The sequence below is a fragment of the Ptiloglossa arizonensis genome, chromosome 8 (assembly GCF_051014685.1).
Source record: "Ptiloglossa arizonensis isolate GNS036 chromosome 8, iyPtiAriz1_principal, whole genome shotgun sequence".
In the NCBI taxonomy this organism is placed as follows: Eukaryota; Metazoa; Arthropoda; class Insecta; order Hymenoptera; family Colletidae; genus Ptiloglossa; species Ptiloglossa arizonensis.
Window position 1 is genome coordinate 23776202 of NC_135055.1, and position 17921 is coordinate 23794122.

Here is a 17921-nt window from a genome sequence, read left to right on the forward strand (position 1 = left end):
TTAACAAAACAGCGTCAAGAACGTGCTTCGATAGTACTTTCCCATTAATAAATAAACCTTCTTCGAAGATATTTCATAATTAATCAAAAACCAGAATGGATTTGAATAGAATCGAAGTACATTCGAGCAACCTTACGATAACTTAGGTAATCTACTCGACGAAAGCGAGGTGCTCGATTGGATGGTGAAACAGAAAACGGACGAGAGCATTGAAGAGATCGATCGTGACATCCTTACCAAGTATATCGAGACGAAAGAATTCCTGGCTGTCGTTTTCTGTAAGACATTATTTATTTCCCCGTTAAAAACATAGTAGCGAGAATCAAGAATTCTTCGCAGTAAGTTAGACGATTCGTAAACGTGACATCTTACCATGGGTTCTCTATTTCAAATTCATTCGTCGGGGGTAAGTAAGATCAACTGTGCAACTTGATATGATTAAAAATTCGATCGTACGAAATTTCGTAGATCCGGCGGTAAATTATCGCGGGTAGCATCGCAAATTGAAGCTAGTTCCGACCGCGTCTATCGTTCCATTGCTTGATCGTATATCGAGCATTAATTACTCTGTAACCGTAACTCGCCGTACTTCGAAGACAAACTCGCCCCTTAAGTGACCGTGCAACCAAAAATCTTGACCGACACGCGATTATCGAGAACATCGCCCGATCTATCATTATCTCCCCTATTTGGAACGTAAAATAGACGAATGGACACTTAAGGGGTTCCTAGCGAGTCGCTTCGAAACGAAAGGGAATATATTGCTCCCGTAGACAAAGAGGAAGATCCAGAGAGTCCTAGAGTTCTCAGGCACGTCGAGCTGATCGATGACGAGGCTGCTGAGTACGGTATAAAGATCGTCAGAATGAAGGATCGACTGATGGCGAAGAAATACGGGTTCCGGAACCCGCCGGGCATCACGTACTTCCGGAAGGGCAAGAACATCAACTACGACGGGGACATCGACGACGAGGAGGAAATCCTCGATTGGTTGACCAATCCCGAAAATATGGAGCTCACCGATCACATCGAACGTATCAATAAGAAGATGTTCCAGAAGATACGACAGACAACCGATTATCTGGCTGTCTTCTTCTGTGAGTATCGAGTCCACTTCGAGTATTGAACGTAGGTATTAGATATTTTCATAAGTATGAGTTTTCAATGTTGTTCGAGGTTGTTGGCTGGCTTTTAGGGTAAACAATTCAACAAAATTTCTATATTATTTTATTAAAAACATAAAATGAGACTCTCGAGCGTGTCGAACGCGGTGGCGCGCGTATGTTTAGATAGCAACGACTGCAAACAATGTGGCAGGGTACTGGCAGAAATCGAGCACATCGATGACGAAGCTGATGGGGCGGGAATCAAATTCGTGAAAATCGACGACAAACAGTTGTCCAAACAGTACGGTGTCTTCGCACTGCCCGCCATATTGTTCTTTAAGATGTCCTCGAAGGAGCCAGTTATTTACGCAGGTACCACAATTTTTTCAAACGAAATTGTCATTTTCTCGACGCGCATACGTATTTTAATCGAGCACCTTTGCGTTGTCGATCAAAGGTGATTTGTACGACGAAGAACAAATTCTTCAATGGCTGATGACGCAGAAGGATCCCTCCGGAGAGGTAATCGAGGATCTGGAGGGAGAGGATCTCTTGAATTTGATAAGAGAATCGGATTCGTTGGCGGTATACTTCTGTAAGTCTGACAACAGTCCTTCAGTCGCGGCCAGCTGCCAAGCAGGAATGTATCACTAGCCTGTTGCGTGGCACTGTATTCCTATTTTTTTCATATTTCTTTGTAAATCAACCTCCGTTCCGTTCTTCTTATACGCTACATTCCTATAAATATTTTATTCGAATTAGTAATAATCAAATTGTTAAAGTACCTCGGGCGTACAGTGTCATTTTTCCTCGTTTCCAATAGATTATTAAACGATTTGAACGATGAAATCGAAGATCGAGAAGCATCTTCGCCGCATCGTAACGATGATTGACTAGAATCGACGATCAATAGTTATTGGTGATGACTCATTACGTATAATTGATCGCACAGGTTTACACACACCCGTTTAATATGGTAAAAGGGATCGAGGTAAACTGAGAATTTACCTTGTATCGTATACAATATAATGACGAGTTTTGAAAAAAATATTCTGATAGCGATGGGAACAATTTTGCGCGTAGACCTTTGCGACGCAATTAAATGCCTACACGATTATCGTAACTATCGCATTTTGCGGTATATTGACAAATTTGAGACGGATCACTTTCCTCCCTCCTCTTCTCTTCATCCGTTCACGCTATTCTATCTGTCTGCCGACTACTTTTCAACTTGATTTTTAAAAAACAAATAACTGCTGACCACAGCCAGCAACATGTTTGCGTATATTAATTCCTGCTCTGGAAGCAACAGTGTCGAGCAACAATTCCGCGAATTCTCGTACGAGACTAAACACTTTGTACATACTTGCGCGAACCGTTTCGTCTTGCGCTTTCTCGTCGAGCTTGATGTGTCGTAATAATTAACCGAATTACTTGTCTCGTTCTGTTCTGTTCTGTTCTGTTCTGTTCTGTTCTGTTCTGTCTTGTTGTACAATACACGTCTATCCGTGATCGGTTGCTATTGGCCCACTATCTTTCTCTCTGTTTCGTCCGCACGTCCGAGGCTGTACACGTTGTCTGCTAATGCCGCAGGGAACAGAACGCTTTGCGACTTGTGTCAGGCAAAATATCAACGCAAGCAGACCCGCCACAAGGAACGCAGGATCGTCGAACACGAGGCGACCGAGGAACTCGATGGTACACGTGAACACAGAAAGAAATTGATTTGCAAACCCGGTTTTCACTCTTCGCCGATACTTTAGACTATGTTCCAGATTAGTTCATCCAGCATTCATCTCCGTGTGCCCACACACAGAACACCAGCATTACTCACGTACCTACATATCTTTTGTTTTTCACACGTATATGGCAAATTTTTCGATTTTACAGCTCGAAGAGATATACTCGAACTCGTTTCGTCGAGTAGGTCTCGACTGTCGAAAGCGATGCGCATAAATATTTTTGTCGACGAGAGAAGATCCGTAACTCTTTTTACGCAAGATTACCATTCTTCCTGAAAGATCCATTGGATCTCTACCCTGGCTCCCGTGGCTCCACGCTCCTCCCTATATCTATCGCATAACCAGTTTTCAAGAATTTTTGCGAGTACCGAGTTTTTCAGGAGGAATATTGTTTTCCCCGAATACACACGATTACACTATCACACAGGTGTACCTGCACGGTTAGAGAGCATGCCCAGAGAAAACCATAGAGCCAAGAAGCAGAAACATAGTATCCTAGAGACTCTGCTAATCAGCATGCTTTTCGTTTGTCTGTGTTTGAATAGATTTATCGTATACATATGCCCATAAACCGAAAGCGACGAATCTATTTTACTACCTTGTAAACGAACCAGTCCCTTCCCACTTAGGACAGCAGCTTACGTAGATCATCGCCCGTGAACTTGAACATCACAGCCTGATAAATTTCACAACTCCCGTAATAGACTGCTCTTTATTTCGAGTAGACACCCTTTACCGTAAATTCGTGAATCTTATAACGAACATAGTATCTCTTTAGACGTTGAAGACTGCGAGCAATGCATGGGAATTTTGGAGGAGCTGGAGAACATCGACGACGACTGCGACAGACACGGCATTACGTTCGTTAAAACGCAAGTAAGTGAAAAGTTCGAAAAAATGTGCAAGTACTTATTCGAAATCGATATACGACGAGGCTGTCTACGTTCTCCTTTTCTAATTAGGACTATAAGGTGGCCGAAGATTATGGAGTCACCGACTTCCCTGTATTGGTGTACTTCGAGAAACAGGTGCCCAACGTGTTTGAAGGTAACTCGACTACCTCGAATCCCCCACGAAATGTTTGTTCCTTCCGAAAAACGTATATTTTTTCTGCGCAGGTGACTTATCGGTAGAGGAAGAAGTTCTCCAATGGCTGATCACCCAAAAGACCGAGGATCGGATAGAACTGATAACCAGAGTGATGCTGGAAACGTCGGTCGAGGAAACTCAATATCTTGCGGTATATTTCTGTAAGATCACTCAACCTTTATGTATCCTGAACACTTGTCCCAATATGCTTGGAAAAAAGATCGAATTATTTTTTTCTATCGTAGACAAGCAAAATTGTCACATATGCGACGAAATTTTGGAAGGATTGGAGAAGATCGACGACGAGTGCGACGTATTCGGCATTCACCTGGTGAAAATTCAGGACCCTCAGCTGGCGAAACGGTATTCGATTAAAACGTTTCCCGCTCTTGTCTACTTCAGAAATGGCAATCCACTTTTGTTCGAAGGTTTTTAATTTTCAATCGTAGCCTGACGATAAAATACATTTCAACGTTGAATAATGCGTGATCGTTGCGCCCGACAGGTGATTTGCAGAACGAAGAATCGGTTCTCGAGTGGTTGATCGACGACGACAATCGAGAACTGGCAGACGAAATCGAATCCGTTAACGAGAGGATGTTAGAGAGACTTCTCGACGAATCTCCGTTCCTCGCAGTTTTCTTCTGTACGTTCTAAACGATAGAAATTGCTTCAGAAATAAGTGATCGAAACGTGAGATATTATTCTACTCGCCACAAGGATGAGACAACCTGCGTCTCTAACGTAGCGAGACATTTTGATAAAACTCGTCCATACGATAAAGTCAATCTCCACGGTTGGACCACTTATTTTTGAAACATCTTGCATCATCGACCGCCGATCAACGCTTGACACTTTATCGAAATTCTTTTCGTTCGCATTGAGCAGACGACGAAGACTGTCCCGAATGCGACGAGATCATGGATGCTTTAGAAAAAATCGACGGTGAAGCAGACTTGTTCGGTATCGATTTCGTGAAGGTCTTCAGCACCGAGGCTGCCGAAAGGAACGGAATTCTCAATGTCCCGTCGCTGGTTTATTTCCGTAAAAAGACACCGTTGATCTACGATGGCGATCTAACGCAGGAGGACAAAATCCTCCAATGGTTGACCTCTCAGGACGTCTTCGAGATTAAGAACGAGATCGAGGAGGTCAATAAGAAGATGCTGGATAAATTACTCGATGAAAATGAATTCCTGGCCGTCTTCTTTTGTAAGTAAACAGTCCCATTGCTTTGACTCTTGTCCAAGTACTTGTACCTAGAGTTTTGCAAACGAGTCTGGAATACTATGACCGAACGCTTTTAAGATGAACACGATAACAAAGAGAGCGAGGAAGTAAATGAGAAACTAGAGAACATCGACGGGGAGACGGACAACTTGGACATCACGTTCGTGAAGATGGCCGATCCGAGATACGCCAGGAAATGGGGTGTCACCAAACTTCCCGCCATTGTCTACTTTCGCAAGAGATTCCCAAGTATTTATAGAGGTAAAAAATACTTAAGATCACGTTTTCGTACGACACACTTGGTCACCGATTTATAAAAATTTCCCTCTTTTTCCTGGTAAAAGGCGACTTGCACAAAGAACAAGACGTACTCGAATGGCTGCGCAAGAACAGGTACCGTCAACCGGAACTGAACATCTACATGTACATGCTGATCGCCATCACTGTCCTATTCGCCATGTACACCGGTTTCCTCTTGTCGTGCTTCCGGTCGGAGCCCACAGCGGCCGCGCCGCATCCGAAGCAAGCGTGAAAACTCGCCGGGAAAATAAAGCCGGGAAATGATGCAAGAAAGTGTACAGAGACTCCGTGCTGGACCGTTGTTGCGCGAATGTGCGTTGTCGTTGCTCCGACTTGTTTCACTTACGCCTAACCAACGCTGTTCGTCCGGAACGAACAGTTCGATCAGAGGCTCGACGATTCGACGAGAGCGACGATGAGATCTAATGTATCTACACCGCATCGATGAACGCCATGTTTCGTTAGCCAATGAACGAACAAGAATACAGTACTTAGGTATACCCGTATGCTACGTTCAAGTCGTCCATGAATTCGCGCTCGAGTGAAGAATGAATCGCGATCGAGGGAGAAGATCACGGATGGCGCTATCGTGACACGGTGTATGTGTAAACGTGGACCAAATCCATCGACCTTCCTAAGGAAAATTAGACCTCTGTCATAATTGAGATAAACACGAATGATTGAGGAGGTTGAGAGCAAAGGCGTGTGGAGCTAGTTCAAGGTATCTGTTCTAGGCGAAGTTATTGTTATCGCATAATGGATATTCATTATTATACATTTGCTATATTTTTATCCGTCTTTCAATCACCATGTTGCGACACTTTGTTTACTACTGGTTATCGCGCTATGCGCTTCGCAACGTCATATCGTATCGTACACCGATCACATTTTGTATCGAATTAAATCGTTGATCGGTATTGATCGTGTATCGGGAATTCTTTGCTGTGTATTAGAGTGAATAAGTTGATCGACACGCATACCATGTCGCGATTTAAGGATTGTTGGTGGTCGATGATTATCGACAAGTAATTGTAATTATAATCCTAATGGTTTTCTTTCGTACTCTTTAGCGTAACATTTACCGTCGTTATCGATGGTTTTGACAGTGGTCTTACGTTCGGTTGAACGTAACCGTTGGTCCACGTGCATCACGTTCGCAAAGATGATTGTCATGACCGTTGCATTAATCCGCGTTTCTTTTTGGATCCTCCGCGACGATGGATCGGTACCGACTTCTATTAAATAAACAAAAGGGTAAAGATTGTACACACGACGAGAAATATCGCCTATTGAAGGGTCCACGCAATGAAAAGGGCTAACGATGTCAACGGATCACGAGGAATAAAAAACGAACCCTTGGACCAATTCCAATCTGTTTAAGTGCCACTTCCGTCTGCCAATTGTAAATAATGTAATAGTGTGAACGATGCATTATATAAAAGTAAATACGATGGTTTTCCTTTACTTTTATGTTTCACTTTCTTCTTTTTTTCGCAGGACTCCACATAGATTATAATCGATATTGCACATGCGCGTAATTTTAGTTCTTTTCGATACTTCTTTAATTTAGAGACTTCGTTGATATTTCGCAAATATGTATCTAAGACAGTTCTCTGAGAAGTGAATATAATTTTCAAAATACATCTGAGATTTTATCAACGTGTGTTGCGTCAATTCATTATCCTGTCATGAATTAAGTCAATTCGAGTGATACCAAAGGATCAAAAATGGGCAAAATGGATTTCAAAAAAAATTCAAATTAAGTGAAAAATTAACGATCGAATGTCTTTTAAGTAAGTGGAATTTTAAAATACGGAAAATAAGAATTATTTGTTAGATTATTAATCGGTAAGTATTCTTTATTAATCAGATACCAAATACATAATAGTATATGTAGTATTCGACAATGGGTTCAATAGAAGTTGCAGGAGTATTTAATACTCGACAGCATGAATGCAGTTTGAATGCAAACTACAAATAAATGTCAATTTTCAATTATCACGGAATGCAATATCTGGTTATATATCACGTGGTCTGACCATTAAATACGTCTATTCAATATTTTATATGTATTTCAATTCCAAAATGATTCAAATATACCCATCTCTACAAAATATAATGTAATGAAACGTGAAAATGAATTTCAAATTTCCCACTGCTAGCTAAAAAACTACATGAATCGCTACTAACTTCAGGATGAATGTTCGACTGCTCTGAAGTGCTCGAAGATTAAGAATTTCTTTACGTAGCGGAAGAATGGCGGACGCGTAAGTATTATTCGTGTTTCAAAAGGAATCTGATAACATCGCTTGCTACAATGATTATTTAGATTTTAAAATGCGTTATTATCGATTCCTTTTAACCCGTATTCCATATACATATTATAGTTTTCGTATTTTTCACGAAATTGAAAAATTGTTGTCTTGCTGATAAATCATACTACCGATCAACATGAAATCAAATTAATTTTTCATCCCTAAAAATTGTATCGATCTTTTAATTAAGCGTTAACTTTTGTTTTACATAGAACGAAATAGAAGTAATCATTATTTAAGACAATCTCTTTTCATATTACTTAAAAGAATCTAACCTATCCGGGATTTTGTATACCATGTGAATTGTTTTTATTTTTGTGTGAACACAATACACTGTTCTAAACGTTTATAAATATTCTTGCGCAGAAAAAAGGAAACGCAGAAGGAAGCGCAGAAGGAACCTGTTCCTCTGGCTAAAAAGCTACCGGCCGTACCAGAATCGGTACTTAAGAGAAGAAAATCCCGTGAAGCAGTTAGAGCTGCGCGTCTTAAAATTCATTTGAGGGTACGTTACCTTAATTTTATTCAAGTTTTTCTAAATTTTTCTATTATTTTACGTGTTCCACGTCTTTCGTTTAAAAATGATCCAAATAATTTGTTTAAATTTTTAGCAACGTACAAATCGTTATAAAAAGAAAAAGGAAATCTTCAAGAGAGCAGAAAAATATGTAAAAGAATACAGAACAAAGGAGAGGGATGAAATTAGATTAATAAGACAAGCTAAGAATCGTGGAAATTATTACATCCCTGGAGAAGCACGGCTTGCATTTGTTATCCGTATTCGGGGGTAAGTATAATTTTCCCTCTTGATTAGCATGTGAACAAAACTTACTTGTAGTATATAATTGATTGTGAAATTTTCAGTGTAAATCAAATTGCTCCAAAAGTTCGCAAAGTGCTTCAATTATTCCGTTTGAAGCAGATCAACAATGGTGTATTTGTAAAATTGAACAAGGCAACAATCAATATGCTTCGTATTGTTGAACCTTACATTACTTGGGGATATCCAAACTTGAAGTCAGTTCGTGAACTGATTTATAAGAGAGGATTTGCCAAAATAAATAGGCAACGCATTCCTATTACAAGCAATGTTATCATTGAAAAGAAACTTGGTTAGTATTAATTATTTTTTTTTTTTTTCTACTTTTGTCATTAGACCATTTTTCTATATTGTTTTAATATATTGACAAATCCATGGGAGTTATATTCAATTACTACACTGCTCCCTTCCATCTTGTCAAAGAGTAACAGAATGTTTGAAAAACCTTTTCGTGTAGTTTGCGTTCAGGTTTGCAATGATTCATACAATCTCCAATTATATTAATAATATTGTCTTCCTTTAAATACTATAAAACAATAAATTAAATTAATTTTTACAGGCCGTTCTGGTATTATTTGTACAGAAGACTTGATCCATGAAATATTCACAGTTGGATCAAAATTCAAATATGCGAGCAATTTCTTATGGCCATTCAAGGTACATGTATATCCAAATTTTGACATTTCGACATTGCGACATAGGCATGGTTGTAGAAATATTTATTACTCTACAAACCTCCTACTATGTCGTAGAGTAACATGAGTTTCTCTTCATGACGCGCATATATTATTGCGTTTCTTAGTCGAACTCAAACACTTTTAATACTGACTAAATTTGCACTTCTGCTTTTAAAACTAATTTTCCCTTTTCTATATTCTTAGCTTAACACACCCAATGGTGGATGGCGCAAGAAGACTAACCACTACGTTGAAGGTGGTGATTTTGGAAATCGTGAAGATAAAATCAATGAGCTTCTCAGGAGAATGGTTTAAATTTATAAAAATCTCGATAAATAAAGGTCTAAATACAATCCCTTATTTTGTGTTAAATTTCATTCATACATCCATTCTGTGTGCTTATTATCATAAAATATCATGTAAAAAACCTTATACAATTGCACTTTTTTAATAAAAAGATCCACAAACTCGTTTAAAAATTTTAAAACATACACATTAAGAAAATCTTGTGTTAACATTTTATAAAATAGTATATGTACGTATGTATACCTATATCTTTTCTCAGATACCGTTACAATCGATAATACATATTCCTCTGCAATGCTGTTTCCATGCGAATTATCAAAACATTTTTTATTTGAACGCGAAGCGTGCCAAAACGTGAACGCATGCGCTGCATTAGATATCGAATGCATAGTCTGTCGTAGATATATCCTGTTGTATTGCATTACGAGAATGGTGTATGAAGGCGAAGTTACGGGTTCGAATCTTATTTCAGAAAGTTTAAGTTGAATACCTTTTTTTTCGATAAAATATTATTTTTCATGTAGGAATAAAACCTGCAATAAATCTTGGTAAGTGTGTTGCATGAAAAGTGTAAAATTATTTAATGTTAAAATTACGCGTATGCGCTTTTTCGCATCTACATATGTATGCATGTAATATATACCTAACCTCGTCTTTTTGTTCGAAAACAGTTATTAAAATTAATTTGTGTACTAAAATTATTTTATATATTATTAATAAACTTTGTCATTATAGTTCTCTTTAAAAAATTTGTAATAATTATACGATTGTGGGCTCGTGGGCTCGATTATAGGCACCTTTTCACATCGCCACATGTTCTTACGTTCGAATCCTGCACATACCAATTTCTTTTTAATAAATGACAAAATATATTTTTGTTTTGCGAAATGTTCTATTAAAATAATGAAATAGATATGGAATTTCAAATAAAATATAATACTTTAAAATGACATGACGAAATGGATTAATTCAATACTCTTCTCAATTGTTCATTTATAAGAATAAAATGTGTAATGTTTTTAATTAAATATTGCAATTTTTGTGAAATCTATAACACCTTTTGATAATATGAACCTTTCTATTACTAATTCAAATCATTCATTAGTCAGTAATACAAAAAATATTCATTCTTCCTTCAAATATATTACAAAATATTTGTATTAGTGACTCTATAGTAAAAGATAAATGTATTAATTATTATAATTATTAAAAATATTAATTACAATTAGTATGTGATCAATATTACTTAAGTTTTTACCTAAATAAAGTATCGACTTTTATATTTCGTTTAAAATTGATTACAGATGGGAGTATTCTACCTGTCATAGGACTTATAATAAAAGATAATACTCCAATGATGTTATAACAAAAGAACATAAAGATCATGAAACTGCTAAACCTATTGAAAACTCCACAAATACAAATATTGTAACAAAACCAGTTACAATCGTAAAAGTTAATAAAAGCAAACCAATAGATAATACAGATAATGAAATTTGGATAAGTGCAACAAAAGTGCCTAGACTCAAGAGAAACAAAGAAAAACTAATGTCCAAAACAAGCCATATGGAAAAAGTGAAAGGTAGTTTTCATATTATAGAAAAAAAAAATGATAAAGGAAAAATAGATAAGTCTACAACAGATTCTTTGGTAAGTCGAAAGGGTTTATGCAAAATAAAATTTATGACTGATAATCTAGAAGATAGTCAAACTACCTCAAACGTTATATTAAAGCCTCAAGGAGCAGACATAAGGTCTGAGCAATATAGTAAGAAAAAGAGTTCAGATAAAAATTCAAGAAGTCAGAGAAGAACAAAAAGTAAATATGACATTGATAAAAATTTACTTGGGAGATCCAAACGTATTCGCAAACAAACTAATTTTGATGATTACATTATAACACACAAAAAGGAATCATCTAAAAATGAAAATACAATTTTATATCAAGAAAAAAAGAGTCCTTCTAATAAGGAAGAGAAACCAGTAACTAATATTAGTACTTTGTCAGCTACAGTCAAAGAAAGTGATATCATTAATTGTAAGACATCTGTAAAAGAAGAGCCTCAAAATATGCAAAATAAAACAGACAAAACTGCAATTGATACCCATACAGCTCATACTTCTAACACACCAGCTGTAATCAAGAAATCACTGCCTTTAAAGTCTAATAACATTTCTGAAAATTATTCCACTGTTCAAAACAAAGATGACAATTTTTTTGCAAGTCATTTGCAAAATCCTAAAAATGTAATAAATGACACATGTATGAATGTAAAATGTGTAAAAGATATGGTGACAATGAATGATAAGAGTGGTAATAAAGTACACATGGGATCAATGAGTACCTCTTGGCTTGAATATACTGCTACAAAAAAAAATGATTTAGAAATAAATTCAGAAGTTGAAAAAACAGAAGAATTGCATAATAAAAATATAAATTCATTAAGTAATGAAAATCTAAAGTGTATTAATGCAAATACTATTGACAATAAAAATGATATAGCATCCAATACAGCAATTCCAATAAATCAAAATCATAGTAGTGAAACTATTTTGGCAGTACCACCAGTGAGGAAAAGAGGAAGGCCTACAGGTACTCAGAATGAAGCAGAAGGAAATTTAGAAGCATTACAAAAGATAAGTAATGTTTCTATTGGAGAAATGGTTGTTCATAGTAAGAGACGTGGTGAAAAATCATATAATATTACTAGTAATGATGGCTTAAGTGATGATAGTAGTACTGAAGATAACACTTCAAATTTATACGCTGTTAGAAAAAGAGGTAGACCACCAGGTACAGGTAAAGGTAGAGGCAGAGGCAGAGGTAGAGGCAGAGGTAGAGGCAGAGGTAGAGGTAAAAGTACAGAATTATCATATTCTACATTGGATACTGAATATGTACCAAAATTAAAGGGACCAATAACTACAGACAAAATAAAACCAGAAAACTCTACTGAAATAACTAATGAAAAAACTTCTCACATACCAGAAGTAGGTTTCAAATAATTCTAGACACTTAAGTTATTTTATTAAATATGTTTTATTACGTTTTAGGTAGACCTAGTAATCTGTGCCAAATGTGAAATGAAAATACCAAAGAGGCAATGGAACTCACACAAGTTGCTAGAACATAATAATATGAGTTGGATAAAGGGTGATGAACCTATGGTAAATATAATATTGTATTGATAACAGTGAACCCATCAATTTTGTATTTCATTTATTAGAAATTATTCTCTTTTAGGATTTTGAAAATGACATTAAATTATTGAGAAGAGTTCTTATAACTGCTCATAAAAAGAGGAGGGGCCAGTTGACTTGTGAAAAATGTGGAGCTGTAAAGCGGAGTGCAAATGGCTTCATATCCCATATGCAATTTTGTGGCAAATCTAATGAAGTATGTAATTATTTTGTCAAAGTATAAAATGCTTTTCTAAAACAATTAAACATTTAAGTATAAAACAAACTAAATAATTAATATTTATTTTAGGAGAGAAAAGCTTTGTTGGTAAAATGTCCAATTTGTAGTGCTACTATGATGCCCTCCTCTATGGAAATACATGAACGAACTCATAGGCAGTCAGAGCAAAGCAGAATAAAAGAATTGCAGTTGTATTCCTCGGATAACGAAAAAGTGAAACGCAAAGCCGCAGAAAAGTAAGACTCACATAATTAAAATTAGATGAATTAAAGTACTGACATGTCTCAATTTCAGAGCAGTGACAAAAATTTTGGAATTTACTGAACTTGTCAAAAATACCAATTCGTCTTCCGAGAAGAAATTGAAACTTGACTCTTCATTGTTGGTGCGCTACTTTTTGTAGTAATTTTCTGTGAACAAAAATTATTTGTTAACATATAACGCAATACAATACAATATAACGCATACTTATATGAAATTAATATTTCAGAAAAGTGTGATAAAAGCGCCTGCTCACAAGAAGTCTATACCGGCAGTGTGGAAAGGTATATGGAAAAAAGAATTACGTTCAAAGGGAACAGTAACTTGTCGTCATATAGGTTGTACTTTTATTTGTTCTTCGTTTGAAGAAATATGCAAACATTTTTCTGAATGCAATTTTATTCCTCAAGAGGTATAATTTTCTACAAAAACAATGAATTTGTTTTTATAATGTATGTCCAAAATGTTAAATGGTCTCATTTCTGCTTATCGTAGTGTTATGTATGTAAGATATGCAAATTTTCAACTACCTCTGATGAAGATATGATAAAGCATGTAACGGAACAGCATATAACTGTGGTAGGAATTGATAGATATTCGGACTTTGAAGAAGAAAATTATAGTTCAGATGAAAGTAAGAATAAATCCTATTAGAAAATTGAATCTTAAATTCTTCAATTTCACTGAAAACTATTATTTTTAGGAACTTCGTACACAATGAAATTTTTGGACAAGGAGCAAGTATACAAAATTCGGTGGTCCGAACCATATTTTCCTACCATACGTTGGACAATGGAATTGTAAATATCTATATTTCTTATAATTAATGAAGTTTTTAAAGTTTATATTTTTATAACATAAGTAAATATAATAAATTATATTATTGCTTTTTATAGTGAGCAAAAAAATTATGATCTTCATTTGTTTAAAGATTATACTCCCAATAACTTTACGTTGTTAAAGGATACTGAAATGACTAGTTATTTACCACAATTAGAAATTTCCATGAGAACAAAGACAGAAGGTATAAATCTTGAAAAGTCATCTAATACCGAAGTTTCATGGAAGCAATGGAAAAGGTTTGAGGGTGGTTTTGACGAAGGTAATTGCTTATATATAATTCTATAATAAAATTGTAACGAAGATCGATATATTGTAATTAGAATATTTTTCAGATACTGCAACTTTTTTTGTTGGTGGCCCAGTATGGGCACTAGCTTGGTTACCCATTCCATCACCAATGTATTCTACAGAACCTGCTCAGTATGTTGCTATCAGTACTCATCCAACCATGGAAAGTGAATACACTGTAGGAAATGCTTACTCCGGAGCTAATATGATACAAATTTGGAATGTAGGACCTTTAGATCATGAGTTAGTAATAAAAATATAAATCAAGTAACATATAAAATTATGTCAAATCTTTTCAAATCATATTTTCTTTTAGAACTGATAATAAAAGAGAACCTGCTTTGTCATATGCAGTTGCACATAATAGTGGTACCATATGGTGTTTAGAGTGGTGTCCATCTGGATGTTATCAAGATGAAAGTCTGAATAATTGTAAACGAGAAAACGAAATTGAATCTAGTCTTAAGCGAATGGGTATGCTAGCTGCAGCTTGTTCAGATGGTAATGTACACATTTATTCTCTACCTTTCCCGGAGGAACTTAAGTGTAACAACACTGAAGAAAATGAGTGAGTAAAAATTCGTTATCATTTAATAATTAGTTTTTTTTTTGTAATACTATTACATCCATTAACAAAAAAAAGGAAATTGCAAATGGACTGCTTTTGAAAATGTCGACATTCGAGAAAATTCAGGGCAGTGCATTGGTGTTTAGCAGTAAATTATTAGGAACAGTATTCAAGAATGGTTCACTTACCAGAACTCAGCACTTAATGAATAAAGTCCTTAAATGATTTTATCCGAAACGGGGACGATTTACAGTTAGATCTGCGACTCTCTTTCTTTTTATTCGTTTTTCATAATTTATCAGAGTTATTCTGTACACTGTAAATCACATTAATTATTATTAATAATATTTAATGTCATTGTAGATGGCCCATATATTACACTGATCCAGTAATGACTCTAGTTGTAAATATTCCAATATATGATAGAAATGGTCAGAATTGGCAATGCACGAAGTTATCATGGAGCAAAGAACATGGACATAAGTAAGATTTTTGTAATTACAAATAAAATTTTTGTAATAACGAAAGTATATGATTTTTTCTAGTACAATTGCTGCGGGATTTTCAAATGGGTATATCGCGTTATGGGACCTTACATATAAATCACCATTATCAATGCAGAAAAGACAAAATACATGGTTTGTAAATGCATTTCAGCAGTTTTATGCTCATGGTAATGCAGTGAGCAGTAAGTATATTCATTTTTTTCTTTGAAAAATGTAGAAAACAAAAAAATTTTAAATAGTATACTTAACAACTTTATCATTTTTACAGTGGTAGTATTAATTCCATTTAATGGAGCGAGATTTCTAGCCTCTGGCGGCCTAGATAGAGCGTATAAATTTTGGAATTTAGAAGATACGAGTACTCCTCAGAACTGTATGCAAAAGGGTATTATATTGGATGGTGCATGGATGACACATTGGCCATGTGCTGTTATTAGTTTTGACGATGCTCTTGGGTAAGAAATAACAGCGAAAGATATTTTTAATATACAATGGAATTTGTTTACTATTATGGAATTATTCTACTATAGATACAAGCATACAAATTCTTATTTAATTCCATTGAGAGACCAGGAATGCAGATATTATCCTATTTTAGCAACAAATTCTCCTACATATGTAGGTAGACTTAATTGTTTAATGCATACTTTCTAAATATAGCATAATTTTTATTAAAACTTTTTTCAGGCTTTATCAATTTCTGATTATGCAAATAGTATTGCACATGGCACATTAGCAGGAGAAGTAGTGACAGTTTTTCCACATCAACTTGTAAGTAATAGGGAAATTGAGAAGGCCATACAAAAGAAAAGAAAGGTATTCCTTAAGTTTACATTACTGACAGACAAACTTATTAGATATAAATTTACAAACAAATTATGTTTTCAGTTAAGTTCATATGTCAAAATAGTGGATTTCTCAGAAACAGAAAATGTTAGCAAGAATGATAAGAAAGATAAAAAAAATTCGAAAGATTATGATTATATGCCAGAAACTTATAACGAATGTAAGGATCGTTTTGGTGTTATCTTTTGTGATAATCTAAAGGTACACACATACATATATATATATATATATATATATATATATATATATATATATATATATATATATATATATATATTTGCGATATTATTGATTGTGTCTAATAATTTACTTAATTTAGTAACTAATGTTTTGCTTTATATTATATTTAAAGAACATTGAACGTTATGTACAACCACAATCACTGTATGCAGAAAAACTAACAGCAATTCCAATTGAAGAATATCCATTTATGTCAGTAAACAGAGTAAGTATTAAACTAACTTTTTTACTCAAATATTGCAGTATCATATAATATTAATGATAGTTTATTAAAACCTTAGATATCGTGGAATCCAAATACATGGAGTTACTTGTGGTTAGTGGTTGGCTATCAAAATGGTTTGGTAAGATTGTTAAATTTCAAATACATGTCTATGCCACGAGAATTAAAAACATGGTTACCCCAGCACATCGAGCTCATGCTTAAGAAAACAAACACCACAAGAGGAAGTTGTTAACATATAAAATCATAATGTATACTTATATAAAATCAAGCATAATAAAATTAATAGCATTTGCTTGTTGTTAATATTTAACAAAATATTTTTTTATAATTTTATACATATTAAGTTGACATTTTGATGAAGACTAAAATACCAATAATAATACAAAAATTATTATTATGTATATGTAAGAAAGTATTTAAATTTTGATTAACTATGTATTTAAGTATTCTACACCCTCTGAGAAAGTAATACGTTTTGTACAGTATGCATTTACACATTTGTAATTATAAGTATTTAAAAGAATATAATTTATAAACGACTTACATTACTTTTTATTCATATTCATCATTTATATCATTCTAAACGAGGAGTACATTAAGTTAAGCTTTCAACCATAGGACTACAGACTAGTATTACGTGAAAAGAAGAAAATATTTGATTATGTTGGTAGTAAAATAAGTAGATAAGTAAAAGTTGGTTCCTGAGGTATTGTTTAAATAAGTAGAATTTTAAAATGTGGAAAGCAATAAAATTGAAATAAAACAGATGTTAAATTAATGTCTCTGGTGAACAATTATTATTTTCTGTGTTTTAAAATTCTGCTAACACAGCGTACTTAAGTTAACAATAACATTCAACATGTATGTAAATACATTTCCCCTCAATAGGTCCGATTGCGGAAGAAATACGCGACGCCTCCATTCCGCTAGAGTGCCCCGTTTCTCCCAACTCCGCGTCAGGAGCACACGCAAAGCGTGGACCTGACTCACAAAGGATGACGAAGAGAGTTTCTTAAACTAGTAACTTGAAACTAAAGGTTTTAAATCTACTAAAGTGCGAATATAGTCCTCGTGTTGGCATCTAGCGACGCAAAAAGAAACTATTTCTCGACAAACTTGGGCGATTTGCCACAGATT

General features: G+C 35.0%; 3 protein-coding genes across 9 annotated transcripts in view; all 3 read left to right on the forward strand.

Annotated features, from left to right (window-relative positions):
• Hlk (hulk) overlaps positions 1–7126 on the forward strand; it is a 31700-nt gene extending 24574 nt beyond the window's left edge. For 2 of the 5 annotated variants that reach the window (XM_076319057.1, XM_076319056.1), the window contains 13 exons: positions 147–278; positions 774–1097; positions 1290–1478; positions 1564–1701; positions 2700–2804; positions 3627–3724; positions 3811–3895; positions 3967–4098; positions 4183–4365; positions 4443–4583; positions 4826–5149; positions 5246–5428; positions 5512–7126. In XM_076319057.1, the coding sequence (XP_076175172.1) occupies positions 147–278; positions 774–1097; positions 1290–1478; positions 1564–1701; positions 2700–2804; positions 3627–3724; positions 3811–3895; positions 3967–4098; positions 4183–4365; positions 4443–4583; positions 4826–5149; positions 5246–5428; positions 5512–5699 (2222 nt within the window). In that variant the 3' untranslated portion in view covers positions 5700–7126. Of the gene's footprint in view, positions 1–146; positions 279–773; positions 1098–1289; positions 1479–1563; positions 1702–2699; positions 2805–3626; positions 3725–3810; positions 3896–3966; positions 4366–4442; positions 4584–4825; positions 5150–5245; positions 5429–5511 lie in introns of all 5 variants that reach the window. The other 3 variants (XR_012993125.1, XM_076319059.1, XM_076319058.1) reach the window with 3 other exon arrangements.
• Positions 7127–7642: 516 nt separating this feature from the next.
• Rpl7 (ribosomal protein L7) lies at positions 7643–9639 on the forward strand. The gene is made up of 6 exons (XM_076319077.1): positions 7643–7734; positions 8149–8287; positions 8394–8569; positions 8647–8894; positions 9162–9259; positions 9484–9639. The coding sequence occupies exons 1-6, from the start codon at positions 7724–7726 to the stop codon at positions 9592–9594; spliced, it is 783 nt and encodes a 260-aa protein (XP_076175192.1). The 5' UTR covers positions 7643–7723; the 3' UTR covers positions 9595–9639.
• Positions 9640–9909: 270 nt separating this feature from the next.
• Positions 9910–17377, forward strand: LOC143150628 (uncharacterized). Of its 3 annotated transcripts, none has more exons than XR_012993126.1 (20): positions 9914–10133; positions 10890–12576; positions 12640–12753; positions 12830–12982; positions 13076–13242; positions 13301–13391; positions 13497–13679; positions 13763–13901; positions 13971–14067; positions 14164–14369; positions 14443–14641; positions 14715–14966; positions 15330–15449; positions 15512–15654; positions 15741–15927; positions 16003–16090; positions 16160–16288; positions 16361–16478; positions 16671–16763; positions 16840–16878. XR_012993126.1 is itself a non-coding variant. In XM_076319065.1 (20 exons), exons 2-20 carry the CDS (start codon positions 11134–11136, stop codon positions 17014–17016), a joined length of 4140 nt encoding a protein of 1379 aa, XP_076175180.1. In that variant the 5' UTR covers positions 9920–10133; positions 10890–11133; the 3' UTR covers positions 17017–17377. The 3 variants fall into 3 exon arrangements, 1 of the variants encoding a protein (XP_076175180.1); XM_076319065.1 differs by having other exon boundaries at positions 9920–10133; positions 16361–16519; positions 16840–17377; XR_012993127.1 differs by lacking the exons at positions 16003–16090; positions 16671–16763; positions 16840–16878 and having other exon boundaries at positions 9910–10133.
• The last annotated feature ends 544 nt before the right edge of the window (positions 17378–17921 follow it).

What these genes read in the sequence shown, in the direction of transcription:
- Rpl7 (XM_076319077.1), top strand. An exon ending in TTTGTTATCCGTATTCGGGG is followed by an intron (nt 8,570 to 8,646) that starts GTAAGTATAATT and finishes TGAAATTTTCAG; the next exon opens with TGTAAATCAAATTGCTCCAA. An exon ending in ATTTCTTATGGCCATTCAAG is followed by an intron (nt 9,260 to 9,483) that starts GTACATGTATAT and finishes CTATATTCTTAG; the next exon opens with CTTAACACACCCAATGGTGG.
- LOC143150628 (XM_076319065.1), top strand. Translation starts at nt 11,134, where the DNA reads ATGTCCAAAACAAGCCATATGGAAAAAGTGAAAGGTAGTTTTCATATT. An exon ending in TGAGGGTGGTTTTGACGAAG is followed by an intron (nt 14,370 to 14,442) that starts GTAATTGCTTAT and finishes AATATTTTTCAG; the next exon opens with ATACTGCAACTTTTTTTGTT. An exon ending in CCATACAAAAGAAAAGAAAG is followed by an intron (nt 16,289 to 16,360) that starts GTATTCCTTAAG and finishes TTATGTTTTCAG; the next exon opens with TTAAGTTCATATGTCAAAAT.